The 16,614-nt window shown below is 34.5% G+C and overlaps 3 protein-coding genes across 4 annotated transcripts; 2 read left to right on the forward strand and 1 right to left on the reverse strand.

Annotated features, from left to right (window-relative positions):
• The first annotated feature begins 606 nt into the window (after positions 1-606).
• On the forward strand, positions 607-11,104 carry LOC104902749 (transcription initiation factor TFIID subunit 6). Of its 2 annotated transcripts, XM_010690648.4 has the most exons (13): positions 607-874; positions 1,145-1,337; positions 1,446-1,532; positions 3,259-3,360; positions 3,436-3,544; positions 4,345-4,445; positions 4,529-4,666; positions 4,765-4,860; positions 8,394-8,518; positions 9,069-9,201; positions 9,780-9,905; positions 10,048-10,159; positions 10,439-11,104. In XM_010690648.4, the coding sequence occupies exons 2-13, from the start codon at positions 1,212-1,214 to the stop codon at positions 10,807-10,809; spliced, it is 1,626 nt and encodes a 541-aa protein (XP_010688950.1). In that variant the 5' UTR covers positions 607-874; positions 1,145-1,211; the 3' UTR covers positions 10,810-11,104. The 2 variants fall into 2 exon arrangements, with proteins under 2 accessions (XP_010688950.1, XP_010688951.1); XM_010690649.4 differs by lacking the exon at positions 607-874 and having other exon boundaries at positions 1,282-1,337; positions 3,263-3,360.
• Positions 11,105-11,362: 258 nt separating this feature from the next.
• On the reverse strand, positions 11,363-12,150 carry LOC104902750 (hypothetical protein). The gene has a single exon (XM_010690650.4). It carries the CDS (start codon positions 11,968-11,970, stop codon positions 11,557-11,559), a length of 414 nt encoding a protein of 137 aa, XP_010688952.1. The 5' UTR covers positions 11,971-12,150; the 3' UTR covers positions 11,363-11,556.
• A 3,107-nt stretch (positions 12,151-15,257) lies between these two features.
• LOC104902751 (hypothetical protein) lies at positions 15,258-15,970 on the forward strand. Its single transcript, XM_010690652.4, has one exon. The coding sequence runs from the start codon at positions 15,335-15,337 to the stop codon at positions 15,743-15,745; it is 411 nt and encodes a 136-aa protein (XP_010688954.2). The 5' UTR covers positions 15,258-15,334; the 3' UTR covers positions 15,746-15,970.
• Positions 15,971-16,614: the final 644 nt, after the last annotated feature.

A 16,614-nucleotide genomic window follows, 5' to 3' on the forward strand; every position in this document is an offset into this window, starting at 1 on the left:
AGGAGAGAGAGAGGGGTAATTTCAGTGGAGGAGTGAGGTGCGTGGGTGGTGGTGGTGGAAGGCAGGAGGTGAGGGAGATGGTGGTGGTGGAAGGCAGGAGGTGGAGTGGATGTTGTTGATTTAAGAAAAAAAATAAGGAAGGTTATAAATGTAATTTCATTGTTTTTTTTTGGGCGATTTTAAGTAATTGTTGGGCGACGTATAGAAATTCAGTATCTTTTTCCTTATAGATTTTTTTTAGGTATTTCCTTATAGATTTTAGATAAAGATTTAGCAAAAACTTAATTTTCCTAGGAATCCTCTTATGAGTGTAACTCCTACAAATCTATACTAATATATTAAAAGGCGTGCATAAGTCAAAAACGGTGCCACGTGGCGCTCTCCCTAGGGAGTTTTAGATCATGTAATCCATGTATAATAAAAAACTTAGAAATTGCATAGTATAGATTTTGATCCCGTGACCTCAAGTTCATGTACTAAAGTTTTAACCACTAGACCAAGTAGTATTTAGTGCTATCATATCAACGTACAATATTAATAAATGAAAATTTTCTTACCCGGGGCATAGCCCAGGCCTAATAACTAGTTTAATACAAAATAAGGGATAGAGGGGGAAGAAAAAAGAAACATTTGAAAAGAAAAGTTTGGAACCCTAACCCTTAATCCGTAGAAATTGCGTTAACCCTCGATCAATACAAAAATTCAATCTTTCTCTACATTCAATTCATCCATTTCCCAGCAATCTATCGAAAAAGTTCAATTTCGTATTTTCAGTATCAATTCGAGTTACTTTTCTGAATTTGGGGAGCAAATAAGTAGAGTGAGAGGAAAGAGATTGAAGAAATATTTCGACAAATCTTCCACAAAATTGAAGGTATGTTTAGAACTAATTTTGCTACTTCAAGTTTCAAAATTTTATATTTGTAGTTCACATTTCAATATTTTGAGTAAGAATTTCAGAATTTATTTGTTGGTACATTTGTTTATTTTTTATTCACTGGTAAGCTCAAAACAATCAAAAGATTTTATTGGAAGAGTTTAAATAAAGTTGATGGCATAATATGGCGAAATATAGTACGAATTCACTAAGAAACTAAAATGGTGTAATTTGAGATTTTGGTTACATGTACTTTCTTTCATACAGAGTTGAATATTTAGAGCTGCAAATCACATAAGACATATAGGAGTAATTATATAAAGAGATTCAAAACATGAGCATTGTGCCCAAGGAAACAATTGAGGTCATAGCACAAAGTGTAGGGATCAATAATCTCTCTCTAGATGGTGCACTTACTCTTGCCCCTGACGTTGAATACCGTATGCGTGAGCTAATGCAGGTAAGCCGTTGTGATTTTACTTGGATTGGCTATTTTTGTCTACAATGTTGTCATTTTCGATTTCTTAGACGGGCATGTTTTTCTGTTTTTTTTCCCGGTTGAGTACAGGAAGCTATCAAATGTATGCGTCATTCAAGGAGAACTATTTTGACAACAGATGATGTGGATACTGCCCTCAGCATAAGAAATGTTGAGGTGCGTTTCCTGATGCTTTGAATGATTGGCTTGAATTTTATTGTATTTCATAAAATTAAGACATTATTGAGTTTGATTACCCTACTCATATGTCTTCTGACATCTGTTGAAGTTTACTTTTTTTCTTTTTCTTGTTTTGGAGTTTGGAAGATGTTCATGGTAAATTTTGAGTTCAAATTAAGATGACACTGTAGAAGCTGTTTGATATGTTAACTTGACTACTCTAAGCTGTGATTTTTGTGGAATGGATGTATATTTTGGTCATTAGGATGGAATATGCTTGCCATATAGGCGTGCTGATAGATGTTAAACATCTTCCTTTAGATGCTTCAGAATTACGATGATGAATGACATATAAATTTTGACATATTTGTTAATAAAGTGTGTGTTTTCCTGAGGGGTGGGTAGAGTTGGCAATCCCATCTGACCCCCTAGTTCGACCTAAGCGGGTCAAAGCAGAAAATTGGAGTTCAACCTGATTTGACCCATTTATCATATTTTGAAGGTGGTGAATAAGTGATCATCTTCATTCATTGTACTTAATAACCTCAATAATAGGTAAGTAGTAAGCAAAATTGTATTATTAATTTATTACATCTAATTTGTATAAGCTGCGTGCGAAAGTAAATAGGAAGCAATATTGTATTGTTACATCTAATAACCTCAAATAATAGGTAAGAAAAATTGTTCATAAAGTTTCATTAAAGAAAAAATTTGACATAATTTATATTTAGCAAACATTAAGTAATAATTACGTGCATATGCAGCAAAATCCATTGATTGAAAAATGTTTGCATTTATTTTAAACGAAATTAATATAACTATAAAGTGAGTGTGATTTTAAGTATATTTATATGGACACCAAAGTCTTCCACAGACCAGAGGTTTAGGAGAGACCAGCTCTAGTGGCTTCCGCTTTAGTATCCTACTTCGTTTATTTCAAAATACTTGACACGCTTCTATGCAGACACTTGCAATGCATATTCTTAACCAGTAATATCTCTAATTTCTTATAAGTAAAATCTATAAAGATTTCATAATTTCAAAGTATATGTCAAGGTGAATCCAACAATATTCCAGATAACTTTATTCCTTACGTAGAAATTACAGAATACGGTCAAAGGAGAGTGTGAATATTGCAAAAGTCAAAACGTGTCAAGTATTTTGAGACGGAGGAAGTATGTTTTAAGACTGGAAACTTGGAAGTTTCATTTAACTTCATAGCATAGTTTCAACAACGCCATGTTCGATGCTTCTGGGATTTTACGAGGTCAATTTTCAGAAGACTTAGGATTCCTTAGTAAATCAAAGTTCCAAGTAATTTGATATGGGTGAAGGATAGCCATAGATCTAATTCAAAAATCAATGTGATAATGTTTACTCTGCCACTTAACAACGTGCAGATTGTAGATACGCTATATTTTGGTTGAGATGGATGAACTGTTTGCCTTTATAATTATGTTGGCACTTTAGTATCCCTTATTAGAATATGAGTTCCTTTATGAAAGCTCATCCAATGAGAATGACTGTACCCGTTACTGATATTGGCCGGCTGGTTTTTTTGTGACTGTTTGCACTTTCTGAACTAATACATAAATCATTTCAAAGAAATTAGCTACCTGCTATCTTTGTGCTTGTATGATTGTTGATGTTCAGTAGAGAGCCTCTATCTCCAAGACTGCTTTTGAATCCTCTCTGTAATAATTCCACTATCTCTCTGTCCCAGCCAGTTTACGGCTTTGCTTCCGGAGATCTTTTACGGTTTAAAAGAGCTGTAGGACACATGGATTTATTTTACGTCGAGGACAAAGATGTGGACTTCAAAGATGTAAGATATCTTAACCTGAAATATCTTGTTGGCTAAAATTTTCAGTCCAATTTTATTTATGCTCTCATCATGTAGATAATTGAAGCTCCTTTACCAAAAGCACCACTTGATACCTCAATCATGTGCCATTGGCTAGCCATTGAAGGGGTGCAACCTGCAATTCCAGAAAATGCTCCAGTTGAAAGTAAGTGTTAATTTGTACTCGTTTTTACAGCCTTAGAGTTGTCTGGAAACTTAAATAACACACTTACAACATAACATTGTGAAAACTTTATAGTTAACATTGGAAGTTACAACTAAAATGAAAGATCTTGATTCATTTTCAATGTGTGTGCAGTCTGCTGCTGGATGCTTTACTAACTTCTACCATAAGTAACTTGCTGTTGGTGTACTTTCTCTAATTTTAGTCCTCCTAGCCTGTCTGTATAGATTTAGCTTGGCTGTCATTTTATCCTTATTTCAATTATCTTGAACTCATTGATTGGTCCTCCATGCTCACCTGTCATGCACAAAAGTTCCATGGAGGTCATAATTCCCTTTCTCAAGGAAATTTAGCGGGAAGATTTATTTAATTTTTGAATGACGAGCAAGTTTAGCAAAATGAGCTTTTCTCTCTAAGAACTCTGAAAATCAAGAAGACAACTCTAGTACTTTCTTTACTTACCTTATTTGCTAATAACATCAACACATTTTTCGATTCAAATTAAAAATCTTGATATAAAGTTTTTGTGTCTCCATTTTCCGAACTGTATGATAATTGTGTTTCCTCGCTTATAATTATACAAACCGGGAAAATTGTCTCATGATTACTTGCATAAATAAGATTTCAGTGACATTTTCAAAATAAAGTACTCCTGCTGAAGTTATTGTTTGCATGTGTTGCTTTTATAAGCTATGCATCTTGTTGCCAATTATGTTTTGTAGTATATCTTGTTGCTCATGAATGTTTATCTCTAATTGTATATTCCTCTTTGTTCTGCATAGTAATTGCTGTCCCCGATGGAAAAAGGTCCGAAAGTAAGGATGATGGTCTTCCCATTGACATCAAATTACCAGTTCAGCATGTACTATCTAGAGAGCTTCAGGTAACTTATGAATTATTTTCTTTTCTTATATCTTGTTATCATCTATGCCTTTTACTAATTTATGCAAATCAAACGTTGTGCAGCTATACTTTGACAAGATCACAGAGCTCACTATAAGAGGTTCTGAAACTGTTCTTTTCAAAGAAGCATTGGTTAGTTTGGCAACTGATGCTGGGCTTCATCCCTTAGTTCCTTATTTTACGTGTTTCATAGCTGATGAGGTATCACCTGACATTTTCCAATTTCTGCAGAATATTCATGTTGTGAATAGCTTATTACTGTAGTGCCAGTTGACATTAACTGGTATTTATTGTGCCAGGTTGCTCGTGGTCTAGGTGATTTTAGTCTGCTGTTTGCTTTGATGCGTCTTGTGAGAAGTCTTCTGAAAAATCCTCACATACAAATAGAGCCTTATGTGAGTCCAGTTTCCTGTTGAACTACAATTTGCAACCCATATTTTGTAACCCTTTCGTATCATCTTTTAGCGTGCATGGTTTTCCAGGAATATTTATGTGGTATTTGTTCCTTTTAACAGTTTTGTTTCTCTGGGGAAATACCTATTTTTTTTGGCGGGTGGGGGTGGGTGGGGGTGGGTGGGAGGGTGGGGAAATACCTTATATGAAAATTGCTTGTAGCAATTTCCAGAGTTTCAGTTGCTTATGTCAAGTTTTTGGCATTGAACGTTCTTTTCCTGCAATTCTTCCTCTCATTCTTGTTGTTTTCTTCTTCCGCTTCCCTCCTTTTTCTATCTTAACTCCTATATAATTTCAATTACCAGAAGCTAATACCTCAAGCTCTCACTGTCTCTCTTGTTTATCCTGATCTACCTGACTCTCACTTACACTCTTTTTACCTATCACCAGTCCTTTCTCTTTAAGTGCCACTGGTTTGGACTATCCAGAGTCACATAATTTGCTGGAGGTCTGTATGAATTGGTTATAGCGTTCCAATTTAGTATTTGCCAATTCGCAATTCGTGTATAAAGGGGCACCTCCCTAAAATGAAAACTCTATGCAGAGAATCTTGTTCCTGAATGCTTTCTGTTTCCGGAGCGTGAATCATGTGACAATAAGAGTCTAGGACTATCATCGAGTGGGTGAATCTAGCTGCTGCTGGGGTTGTATGAATGTCAGGCCCAAAGTTGAATCTCCATAGAACAAGAATGCCCTAATTTATGCCAAGACATTGAGTCCCTAATCTCCTCCCAAATCCATTTATGGGTAATTATGCAACTTCTTAATGCGCACAGTTCAATAAAGTAAGAAGATAAGAGGAATATCGAATAAAATCAAAGATTAAAAGAGGCAGAAATACCTATTTTGAGTTAATAGTGTTGCTTCAGTATCAGGCAAGGGTTTTCCAACCTGGTGTTCTCGGGTGGGATTGATGAGGGAAAGAGAGGTTGGTTGAGAAGAAACAAGAAGAGTCAACATAATAAAGAAAGGGACAGAGAAAGAGAAGGACTGAAGGAGGGAGGGAAAAGAATTGTCGACATCTCGAACTTCACTTAAGTTACTAGAGTTGTTGGTCTTGGTAGTAAAGTGCTACTTCTAAAGTGTCACTTAAGGCCAGGGGCGGATCTAGCGTGGGTTTAGTGGGTTCAACTGAACCCACACAAAATCCTGGGAAAAAGAGACAACTGACGAAAAAAATGAAAAATAAAAATTGTATGTTAATCTTCCGCGTGCTATTTACTTGATTGAAAACGTTTGGCTCAGTGGTCAGTTGAGCAAGATGAAGTTTTCCCCAAATGTTGGACGCGGGATCGATTCCTATGAAGACTTGAAGAGCGTTTTGCTTCTCCTCTTTCTTATTTCTCTTTTATTGTTTTACTTGCAGGCTCCTGCCTCATATTGCTTTTCTTTTTTTTTGTTTCTTTTTTTTATGTGAGTTCAACTTTTTTTTTTTTTTTTCCTTTAAAGTCTTATGGAATATATGATTCTCATTTTGTTCATTTTATTTTGTGAAAATCTATCTAAATAATCTCAACTTTTACCTATCATTTGAAAATAATTTTGACTTTGAATTGTTATGAGAAATTCCAAAAAGATTGAGTGTTATCTTATTAAATAATTTGGACTCTTTATCTTTTAAAACTTATTACATTTCTTACGCTCGTCTTATAAGTTATAATGGTTAGAAATGTGTTATTCCTCCTTTATTGTTCTATATAGAACATATCCAAAATGGTTAAAGAATGCAAGAAAAGTAAGGGCATGGATTATTTTGAGAAAGCCCTCGAAAACTTGAGAAAGTTCCTGAATAATATAAAGTTGGGATTATTTTCAAAAAGTAATTGAAAGATGAGAAGGTGGGTTAGTGTTAAATACTAGATATTGCATGAGATAATTTTAACATTTAAAGAATGGATGATAAACAAATTATAATAAGTCATAAATGATTTTACTACTTTTTAAATGTAATTTTTGGTTGTAGTTTAAAATTTGGACTAGTGTATTGCAATTTAACTAATCTGTTTTGATTTTTTTTTTCTTTGAATGATTTCGAACCCATGTGGGTCAATTCCTAGATACGCCACTGCTTAAGGCATTTATCAACTAAAACGCCAATTTATTTGGTACCATCCCACACATCTTTCTCTTTTTTATGTAAAATATATACCAATGTAATAGGTACCATCCCACACATTTTTGCCATTTATATATAAAATTATACTTTCGAGGTCATGTTCAAAGTTCTATTACTTCTATATTACAAAAAGTGGCTTGAGGAGGACTGAAAGAGACTTAGCTAAGAATAAAGCTCAGGTATAAAAGAATAGTGGCTAAAATTATATGATGTAGCTGTATAAGTTTGTGAATTTGTATATTCTGGAATGCAATGAGTGTCATCTTTTATGTTTACTAATGTCTCCTTTTGGGAAGCGTAAAAATGCATTGGAAACCGCTTATAAGTGATTATTTGTATCACTTGTCACTTTGTGAGTTTGTTTCGTATCATCCCCCTCCTAACCATGGTGTCAAAACAAGGCGGCATCGTATCGCATCGCCCGTATTGTAAAGGTTTTCAAATCTACTGAACCGATATTTCCCACAACGTAAAAGTGTAAAAAAAACCGCATTTTAGGGGGGTTTTAGGGATATTTCAAGGTTTAAGCCAATATTCAGCGGTACGACAACCGCATCATCCCCGTACCCGCATCACCGTGACCGTTACCGCAGCCGTAACCGTGACCGAAACTGTATTTTTGAACTATGCTCCTAACTCTTAAGAAAAGCTATATATGTACACCTAGCTATCAGATAGAAAAAAAAATTGCTTAGTTGTGCCAGTCTGTTTAACTTGTTTGCAAGTTGCAATGCATGATCTCTTCTCTTAGGTTCTCAATTCTTCCCTAAACCTGTTTGAGGGCGATTGTGTGTATATGGACTTTCACAGTTCCGTAGACCCTACCGATAGTGGGATGCTGGATAGTTTTTGTTTGGTTTTACTTGGAGCTCCAGAGTTTGATCTTTGGTGGATCCAACATATTCAAACTTGCATGTTGTATAGCTGTTTGTGGACTAAGAGAATCTGGACTCTGGAGACGGGAATGAATTTTTTCTTCACTGAAGATGTTTATCAAACAGTCCAGAACTGCGCTAATTTTGGATGTAGGAATGACTATTTGTAGACAATTTTTTTAAGAATTAGAAAATTTGAACCTCAATTCCTCAACTGCAAAATTATAATGATAAATCTGGAATGTAGGCGTTTCTTGATGATATTGTTTTTTCTTTCTTTTGGTTATACAAGGCACCATAGAAATTCTTGAAGTCCGATGCAAGTTCCCCCTTCTCATTTCTCCCTTTCATCTCATTCTCTTGTAACATGCTGCAATTTTTTAGGTAGACATAATTGTGTTCATTATATATTTGCTGAATAGTAGGTGTTTAGGCGACTAGAAGCCTGTTTTTTTAACTTTGTATTCTTTTTCTTTTGGATCAGCTACACCAGTTGATGCCCCCTGTGGTTTCGTGTTTAGTGGCAAGAAGATTAGGCAACAGATTGGCTGACAACCATTGGGAGCTGAGGGATTTCGCAGCAAAACTAGTTGCTTCAATTTGCAAAAGGCAAGCGTCCATCAACTTCTTGCATTTTGCATCTTATGGATAAAAAAGTACCATGTTCATGCCTATTTTGTAGAGTTGTAGATCTGAAACATACATTGATCTTAATGATGAGGGCTCAGCTGGCCAAACCTGTTTATCTCATCTTTTAATCAGGAACTTGCTATATAAGGCTTGTTTATCAAGTGCTAGATGTGTGAAGTTATTGAGGGATATGGATTGAGCCTTTGTTTTCTCAAGCTCTGCATCTACTCTGGCTTTATTATTTCTTTATTTATTTTATTGTTATAAGTAACTGCCAGTTGCCTTCTTTATGTGAGTGCCACCGGGCTAACCTACCAGCTCCATTTCAGTACAGTTAATTCTTGAAAGGGTTGTTTATTTCAGTTGTATATTTCAACATTGATAGAAGATATTTATTACAATTCTGTATATCAATATTAATGGAAGGGATTTATTTTATTTGTGCATATCAATATTGATAGAAGAGATTTTTTTATCGAGTTTTGTTCTGTTATAATTTTTTCTCTACATTATCTTGAATGATTTGCAGATTTGGGCATGCTTACAGCAATCTTCAGCCACGCTTAACAAGAACATTAATAAATGCATTTTTGGATCCGAAACGAGCCATCCCTCAACACTATGGTGCAATTCAAGGATTAGCTGCCCTTGGGCCCAATGTGGTACGTTCCTAAACTGCTCTTTTGCCTTTGTTAAATAATATTTAGAGTGATTATCTGCTAATAGAATTGGCATGTTCTTTGAGCTGTGTTAGTTTATCAAATAGCTATAAGCTTGCTTCTTTGTCTATCTAAAATACAATAGGAAGAAGAAAAGGGATTAGAATATTCTCTTTATGCACATGTAAAAATAGCATGGTTGTGTTGGTTGTCACTATTATTATTATCATCCAAACGCTGCATCACAGTCACTATTTTTAAGTCCTGGTTGCATAGGAGTTTTGGTGAGACAGCTTCTGCCTCAAAATACTTATTTTGTTGTCATTTTAAGTTTATGATACTCAGCAACAGAGTGTTGTTCCTCCAAGCACATTTCTTTCGTTTTTCCTCTTTTTTGTTGCGAGGCAGGAAAGGGGGGTAGGGGAGGAGAGGTTACTCTTTGTTTTTCATTGACATATCATCTGTCTGTCTTGAGCCCAATGTCGTGATATACAAAAACTTGGGTAGGTTATGTTCTTGGATTTGGATATTAGTTCTTCACATCATAATTGACAATTTGAGTATATTACACTTCTTAATAGGTACGCCATCTTATTCTGCCGAATCTTGAACCATATATGCAACTTCTTGAATCTGAAATGCTTCTTGAGCGTCAAAAGAATGAGATGAAGAGGCATGAGGCTTGGAGAGTTTATGGAGCATTGTTGGTTAGTTCCTTTTCTTCATAACAGACTATTAAGATTTGGTCATATGCAGAAGAGTTAGTTTAAGGTTTCATTCTGATTTCTGAAGTATCAATAAGTCAATATAAAAATATATGACATAGCACTTGCGCATTATGATTTTCAGCATGCAGCTGGTCAATGTATCTATGGTATACTCAAAATGTTCCCTACTTTGCCGTCTCCACCATGCCATGAAGTTTGGGGCAAGAATAAAAAAGTTAATACATTGGCACCTGGTGAGCTATTACATTTCTTTTTAATTCTTTAAGTTTTTGTCCATACTTCAATGACTGCGTCCTTCCCTTCTGCATCCTGGGTTGACGAGGAAGGTTGACGAAATTAAACATGCACCAGGAGGAACTTTTTTGGTGATTACTTAATTTTCTGATATATCTGGTGATACAAGTAAAATATGGAACTTGGTCATGATGAAATGACACTTTCCCCACTATTTACCCTCTTCCTTTCAACTTTCGTGTGTGGACCGGGTTTGACTTTTCTTGTTTTGTACTCAGGTAAACGCAAGGCAAGCATCATAGAACACACAGAAGAACCACCTCTCAAGAAAGTGGCCACTGATGGCCCTTTACTGGACAACAACACTTCACCTTCTGTCAAAGAAAACGAGGTAGAAATAGCTGCTGCATCTTCTAGTGGTCCCTCAGATACACCATCAACCTCCAAGCAGATGAATGCTTCCCAGAATGTCGACAGCAGAAATGACAGTGATAAAAGGGATGAACAGTTTCTGAAGTTGTCAGCTGTTCTGAATCAGGTTTGGAAGGATGACTTGAAATCTGGGCAGGTTCTTGTATCGATGCTTGAGCGATTTGGTGAGAGCATCTTCCCCTTCATTCCCACACCTGAGTTATCGTTGTTCTTGTGATATTTTGTAGAATTTCGAGCTCTTTATGTACATATGCTTGACTCAAGGGTGGCATTCTGACTCCCCTAGAAAGCTTTGTGCTAAAGCTAGTAAAAACAGGGTAAAGGGGGAACCAGCCTATGATGGCTTGGTATGATGAGTTTACTGTGAGAGAGTTTATCTTCCATTAAATGTTGAGAGAAGATGAATATTTCTGGGTGGTTTTAGGAGGTAGATCAGAAATGTTACTTATAATTGACTCCATGTTTTTGCATCTGGATGTCAATCTTTTATCTAATTCTTTGATTACTGCTTATCATGTCTTTGATATCAAAATGGATTACTTTACATATGCTTCATCACACAACATATATGATTATGTATGAACAATTCATGTATTTGTTATGCGTTTGATTGATGAGTCCCATGCCATGCATCATCCATAATAGTTAGGAGTAGATGTGTGTTTTTGGAAGATAATGCTGGTATAAGATGCCTTAAACACCCAAACAATATAGTATATTTATTGAACTTAGTAAAGGAACTTTTTCTAATTATAGTCCGTTCATTAGCATTAGCATAAATATAAATTGGTCCTTCATTACTTGTATTTTTTTTTTTTTTGTATCTTGTTAAAAGTTACACTCATACATCAATAAAACAAAAATCTCCCTACCTAGTGAAGCATCACTTATTTGTATAGAAAGGAGAAACTCTACTGATGATGTGAAGACCGAAAGGGCCCGAACAGTTAAACATGGGTATCTTCTATGCAGCAATCTTGGCCAACTCAAGCTCAACAGCTTTCTTGAGTAAGCTATCTTCTTCCAGCACCATTTGAATAGGTAAGAACCCTAGACCATTGGCTACAGCAAGCATCATCCTCTTAGTCTCGGCCTTGAACTCCTGTATATCAACTGCCCCATTGAGATCGTGGTCGAATTGTAGGAAGAGTGCACCATAAGTGGTGGCGAGTTCCTCTGGCCCCACTGTAACATCGACCCCAAAGTGAGTCTCGAAAACACGGAGACTTTGAAGCTCCTTCAGCATTTCTGAATAAGAAAGGATTCCGTCATGGTTGGTATCTAGGTGGGCAAAGTGGTCTTCGACCGAGCTATTGAAGGCCTCTTCATCGTCCACAAAGTTTGTGATTGTGGCACAATCCAAGAGTTCCACACTCATTTTTGGAGCGAATATGTTTCCGAAAAGAGAAAAGTTTGGTTGAATGAAAGCTTGGTTTAGTGTTTTAAAGTTTAGTAGTTGTTGTGTTGGAGGAGAAGTGTAGATGTGCGTGCAATATTTATAGTTGTTTCGAAGCTAACCCAAAAAAAGTGTGCATGTTTTATTAGTGTCAAATGACCGTTTTAAATGGGGGGCTAAAGAAGCGTCTAGAATTCAAAGGAAAATAAAGAGGGATCAAAATCCAAGGACGAAGAAGAGCGTAAGTAAAAAGAGGTGTCCTTTTATTCGATGGGCTGGTTTAAAAGGTTGCTTAGAAGAATAGGTTAAGTGTATTAATATAAATTGCATCTGATTCTTGTATTCAGCTGTTGCCTGTTGTGTTGGGCCAGTGAGAAAGTACTAAATTTGGTACACACTTTGTCGACGGTATATTCGATGGAATTAGCACCGACCTAATTAGCACTATTCCTTTGCATTCTTTTGTTTAATCGCCACTCGCTAGGACGACGACCTAATACTTCATACAGAAGTGCTATGGCTATTAGTTTCAAGACTTCCAGCATAAGCAAGGATTGGCCGAATGTTGCACTGAGTTTAAGGTCACAGGATTAAGTTATTCTAGGGACACGATAGCTAGGGCCTACGGGTGGCTATTCGTATATATAGGTCGGTTTCGAGTTTGATTTTAGATTATGCTGAAAAAAATATAAAAAATAGTGTAAAACTTAAAATTATTATAAAATATGATTATTGTGTCGAATTGGATTGAGTTCAGGTTCGGTTTAGGAGATCTGTAGATTTCTCTCATTAAATATTTTGGGTTAGGTTATCGAGTTTGGTTAGATATTGTTGGCTCTAAGTATAGCAGTAGAATCCCTTACATTTACTCTACTCTCAAGGTTTTCGAATAGGAATTGCAGGAATAAAACAAAGTTCCTTATACTTAAGTAACAAATGAAGCATGCATATGCTTAAGGTCTTTTTAGAATGTCATGTGTCTTTTCATATAAAACATCTACTATATTATCAAGTGTTATTTGGCATTTTTTTAAAAAAAAAAAAAACTAATACAATTGTTATAAGTCTTGGTATTGCAACCATTATCTACAATACAAATATATTAAAACGTGTTTCCATCAAAGGATCGGTGTCATTTGACATTTCTCCACTGTATGTGCCACCTGACACTCTTCTCAAAAATCAAATATGTTTTTAAAAATATTAACAAGGCATTGCATCTAGAATTTGAAAACATGACCTTTGAAATGAAATGTGAGAGTAACAATTTATTAAGGCAATACCATTATCTTACCCCAATTCTATTGAAATTGTTATATTTATCCCCGATTCCGTAGAAGTGTTTTAAAAAACATGTCTTGCCATAACGTTCATTTTCCAATCTCGCCTAGACATAAAATTTACGAAAAGCTAATAAAATCAATAATGAAATTTATGAATAATAATATATTTGATAATTGTAACTAACCCGGGACATCAATACTAGTTACCGACCTATTTGTTGCTCTAATGAAATCTTATTAAATTTTTTTCTCAAAACAAAATATGATGAATAACAATATAATTTCTGAAAAACTAAACAAGGATACAAACATAATTATGAATACTTCAATTTACGACATTATTGATGAAGCCATAAAAAATTATTCAAGTAATAATTTGAAGGAATTGTACGTCCAAATCCAACAAATAATGACCAAATACTAACCAAGTAATCCCTGTCATTTTTATCTTTCCTATTTTTATTATGTGTGTTTGCCAATGCACTTATTTAACTTTTAATATTTTTCATCACGTATTTGCAAAAATTATGACAACTAAATATTAATAAAGTATTTATTAAGACGAATCAAACAAGATCGTATATATTTTTTTCTTGTGAAAGTATTGTGTCAGACCGTCTGACACAATACATTTGGTCGGACGACCACTCCCCTCTCTCAATGATGCGCTAAACATCAAACTCAAATTTTTCCGGTGGATCAACTATCTGCATTTCGAGCTCCAAATACTCCCTCAAGATCCAAACATGCAGAAACTGGAGAACAGGTAAGATGTGACCAGGTTTAGTTGTATTAAATTACAACTATCCATGACACAAATTAAATTTAAAGGTTAGGATACATAATTACATACTTGATAGTGCTATGGTTGGATCTGCGAATGTTGGGTTTTGTCATGAATGTCAAAGAAAGGTTTTGGCAACACTATCAAAAATTCATTAGTTACTATAGAGGACGATGGCGACATAGGTTGTGGTGGTGTTGTTTCTTTCATTTCTTTTGTTTATTGTTTGAGTTGAATGTTTTCGGTTGGTTTTATTTTTCTTTCATTTAGTCGGATTTTTCTTTTTAGTTAGTAGAATTATTCTTTCAGTTAATGCTTATAATGTTTCAGTTGATGTCTTTTTTATTTCAGTTGATGTCTTTCACTTGTTTTTTACAGTTTCAGTTAATTGATTTATTATTTCAGTTCATTGTTCTATTCTTTCAGTTGATTGGTTTATCCTTTCATTTGATGTTGCTTTTCTTTCATTTAGATATTTCTACCTTTCATTTGGTATTTTTGATTTTTGTTTTTCTTTGATTTTTTTGATGTTTTCAGTTGATTATTGTATTCTTTCAGTTGAAATCAACTGAACAAAAATTGAAACCAACTGAAAAAAATTAGAACCAACTGAACAAAAAGTGAAACCAACTGAATTTTTTTTGAAACCAACTGAAAAAAATTGAAACAAACTGAAAGTCGTCCGACCAAATATCATGGTCGGACGCGTCTGACCCAATACCTTATCTTTTTTCTTATATATTAAAAAAAAATTAAAAATTCTATCTAATCATGAATAGTGTTAAGATTCTAGATGAGAAAAATAAAAAAATACAAAATGGGTAAAAATTGTAGTTTTCTAGAAGAAGAAAAAAATGTCACTCGAAACTTTTGTACGACATGGTGTAGACCGTAGTAGTATGTTTTACTACTAGTTGAAAAGTAGGTCGGTGCTAATATAATTCCGTTGAAAGGCGCAGCAAAAGTTGTGCCAAATCCAATATTTCTTCGTCAACGAACTAGCCCATTGGTTTAAGGATACGCTAATTCCCCTCGTATTTGCACTCCACTCTTTTTCATCCTTTGTTTTTGACCTCTTGAATTTTCAGTCAATTCTAAAAGAAACTTTATCAAACTTCCATCAAATTAACAGCCAAAAATTAGTTAACAAGAAAACTTCACTCGTTTTTGAAACAACTATAAATACAAACACTCAACCAAACTTCTCTTCCAACACAAACACAACAAAACAACACCAAAAACCAAACATTCTTATTTCTTCATTCCAAAACCTCTAAGAATGAGTGTAGAAATTTTAGATAGTGGTACAATCATCAACTTTGTAGAAGATGAAGAGGCATTCAACAGGACGGTTAAAGACCGTTTCGCCGACCTCGACACCAACCATGACGGAGTCCTTTCGTATTCAGAGATGCTTATGGAGCTTCGAAGCCTACGAGTCTTCGAAACTCATTTCGGAATCGATGTTAAGGTGGAGGCAGAGGAGCTTGCTACCACTTATGGAGCACTCTTCCTACATTTTGACCATGATCATAATGGAGCAGTTGATATACAAGAGTTTAAGGCTGAGACTAAGAGAATGATGCTTGCTGTAGCAAATGGTCTTGGGTTTTTACCTGTTCAAATGGTGCTTGAAAAAGATAGTCTCCTCAAGAAAGCTGTTGAGTGGGAGTTTGCCAACTTAATCTAAGATACTATATAAAAAGATGTTCTCTAATTTTAAAGATATCTATATTGTTAATTTGTTATAGAGCCTTTTTTTTAACCTGTACTTTGGAGAATTTTGTGTTTGAGGCAAAAATGTAAGTTGATGTGATGCATATTGTTATACTATAAGCATCACATGATTTATACAGTTGAAATATTAAGTTTGTATTAATTGAATGATAATATTAACTTCTTTGTTTTAAGTTCAGTAACTCTGAAGTCTGAAATCATGAAAAGATTGATTATAATAGAGGTTATGACTAAAAAATCCTATGATCAATGTGTCCCAACACAAAATTTCACATCAATAATTTATGTTGTTACTAATAACAATTAAATATTAAGCATTCCTTAATATTTTTATCAACATGTCATATTTTAGAACCTTACAAGATTGTTATTACAGATGATTGTCATTTGTCAATCTTTCTTTAGTACAATTAGCATTAAATTATTATACTCCTAATTTGTATCTCTATTTATTATAAATGTTTGTTGTATATTCGAAGAATATATTATACTAGTAAAAAAATGATTAATTTAGTATTATTCATGTTCGTTTGGTTCCTCTTACTTTCCTTTTTGAGTTGTATTTTTTTTTTTTTTTTTGTGTGTTATTCCCACTTTATTTTTTGTCTCACAAAATCTATCCAAATGATCGTAGTGGCCCACCAGTAACCCTTACTTCTCGCTTACTTTCCAAAATCAATTAAAAGAACATAAAATACATATATCAAGTTAACAATAGTGTAAGATTTATTGAAACTAAATTAGAAAATGATAACATTGTATAGCTAATAAATAAATAAATATATAGTATGTTTATCATGCATGTGTTCTCAAAGGTACATT

The sequence above is a fragment of the Beta vulgaris genome, chromosome 9 (genome assembly GCF_026745355.1).
Source record: "Beta vulgaris subsp. vulgaris cultivar EL10 chromosome 9, EL10.2, whole genome shotgun sequence".
Taxonomy (NCBI): Eukaryota; Viridiplantae; Streptophyta; class Magnoliopsida; order Caryophyllales; family Amaranthaceae; genus Beta; species Beta vulgaris.

Excerpts from the sequence above, each read along its gene's own strand:
- LOC104902749 (XM_010690648.4), top strand. The coding sequence starts at position 1,212 with ATGAGCATTGTGCCCAAGGAAACAATTGAGGTCATAGCACAAAGTGTA. Across the intron at positions 8,519-9,068 it reads GTTGCTTCAATTTGCAAAAG|ATTTGGGCATGCTTACAGCA; the intron begins GCAAGCGTCCAT and ends AATGATTTGCAG. Across the intron at positions 9,906-10,047 it reads GAGTTTATGGAGCATTGTTG|CATGCAGCTGGTCAATGTAT; the intron begins GTTAGTTCCTTT and ends TATGATTTTCAG.
- LOC104902750 (XM_010690650.4), bottom strand. The coding sequence starts at position 11,970 with ATGAGTGTGGAACTCTTGGATTGTGCCACAATCACAAACTTTGTGGAC.
- LOC104902751 (XM_010690652.4), top strand. The coding sequence starts at position 15,335 with ATGAGTGTAGAAATTTTAGATAGTGGTACAATCATCAACTTTGTAGAA.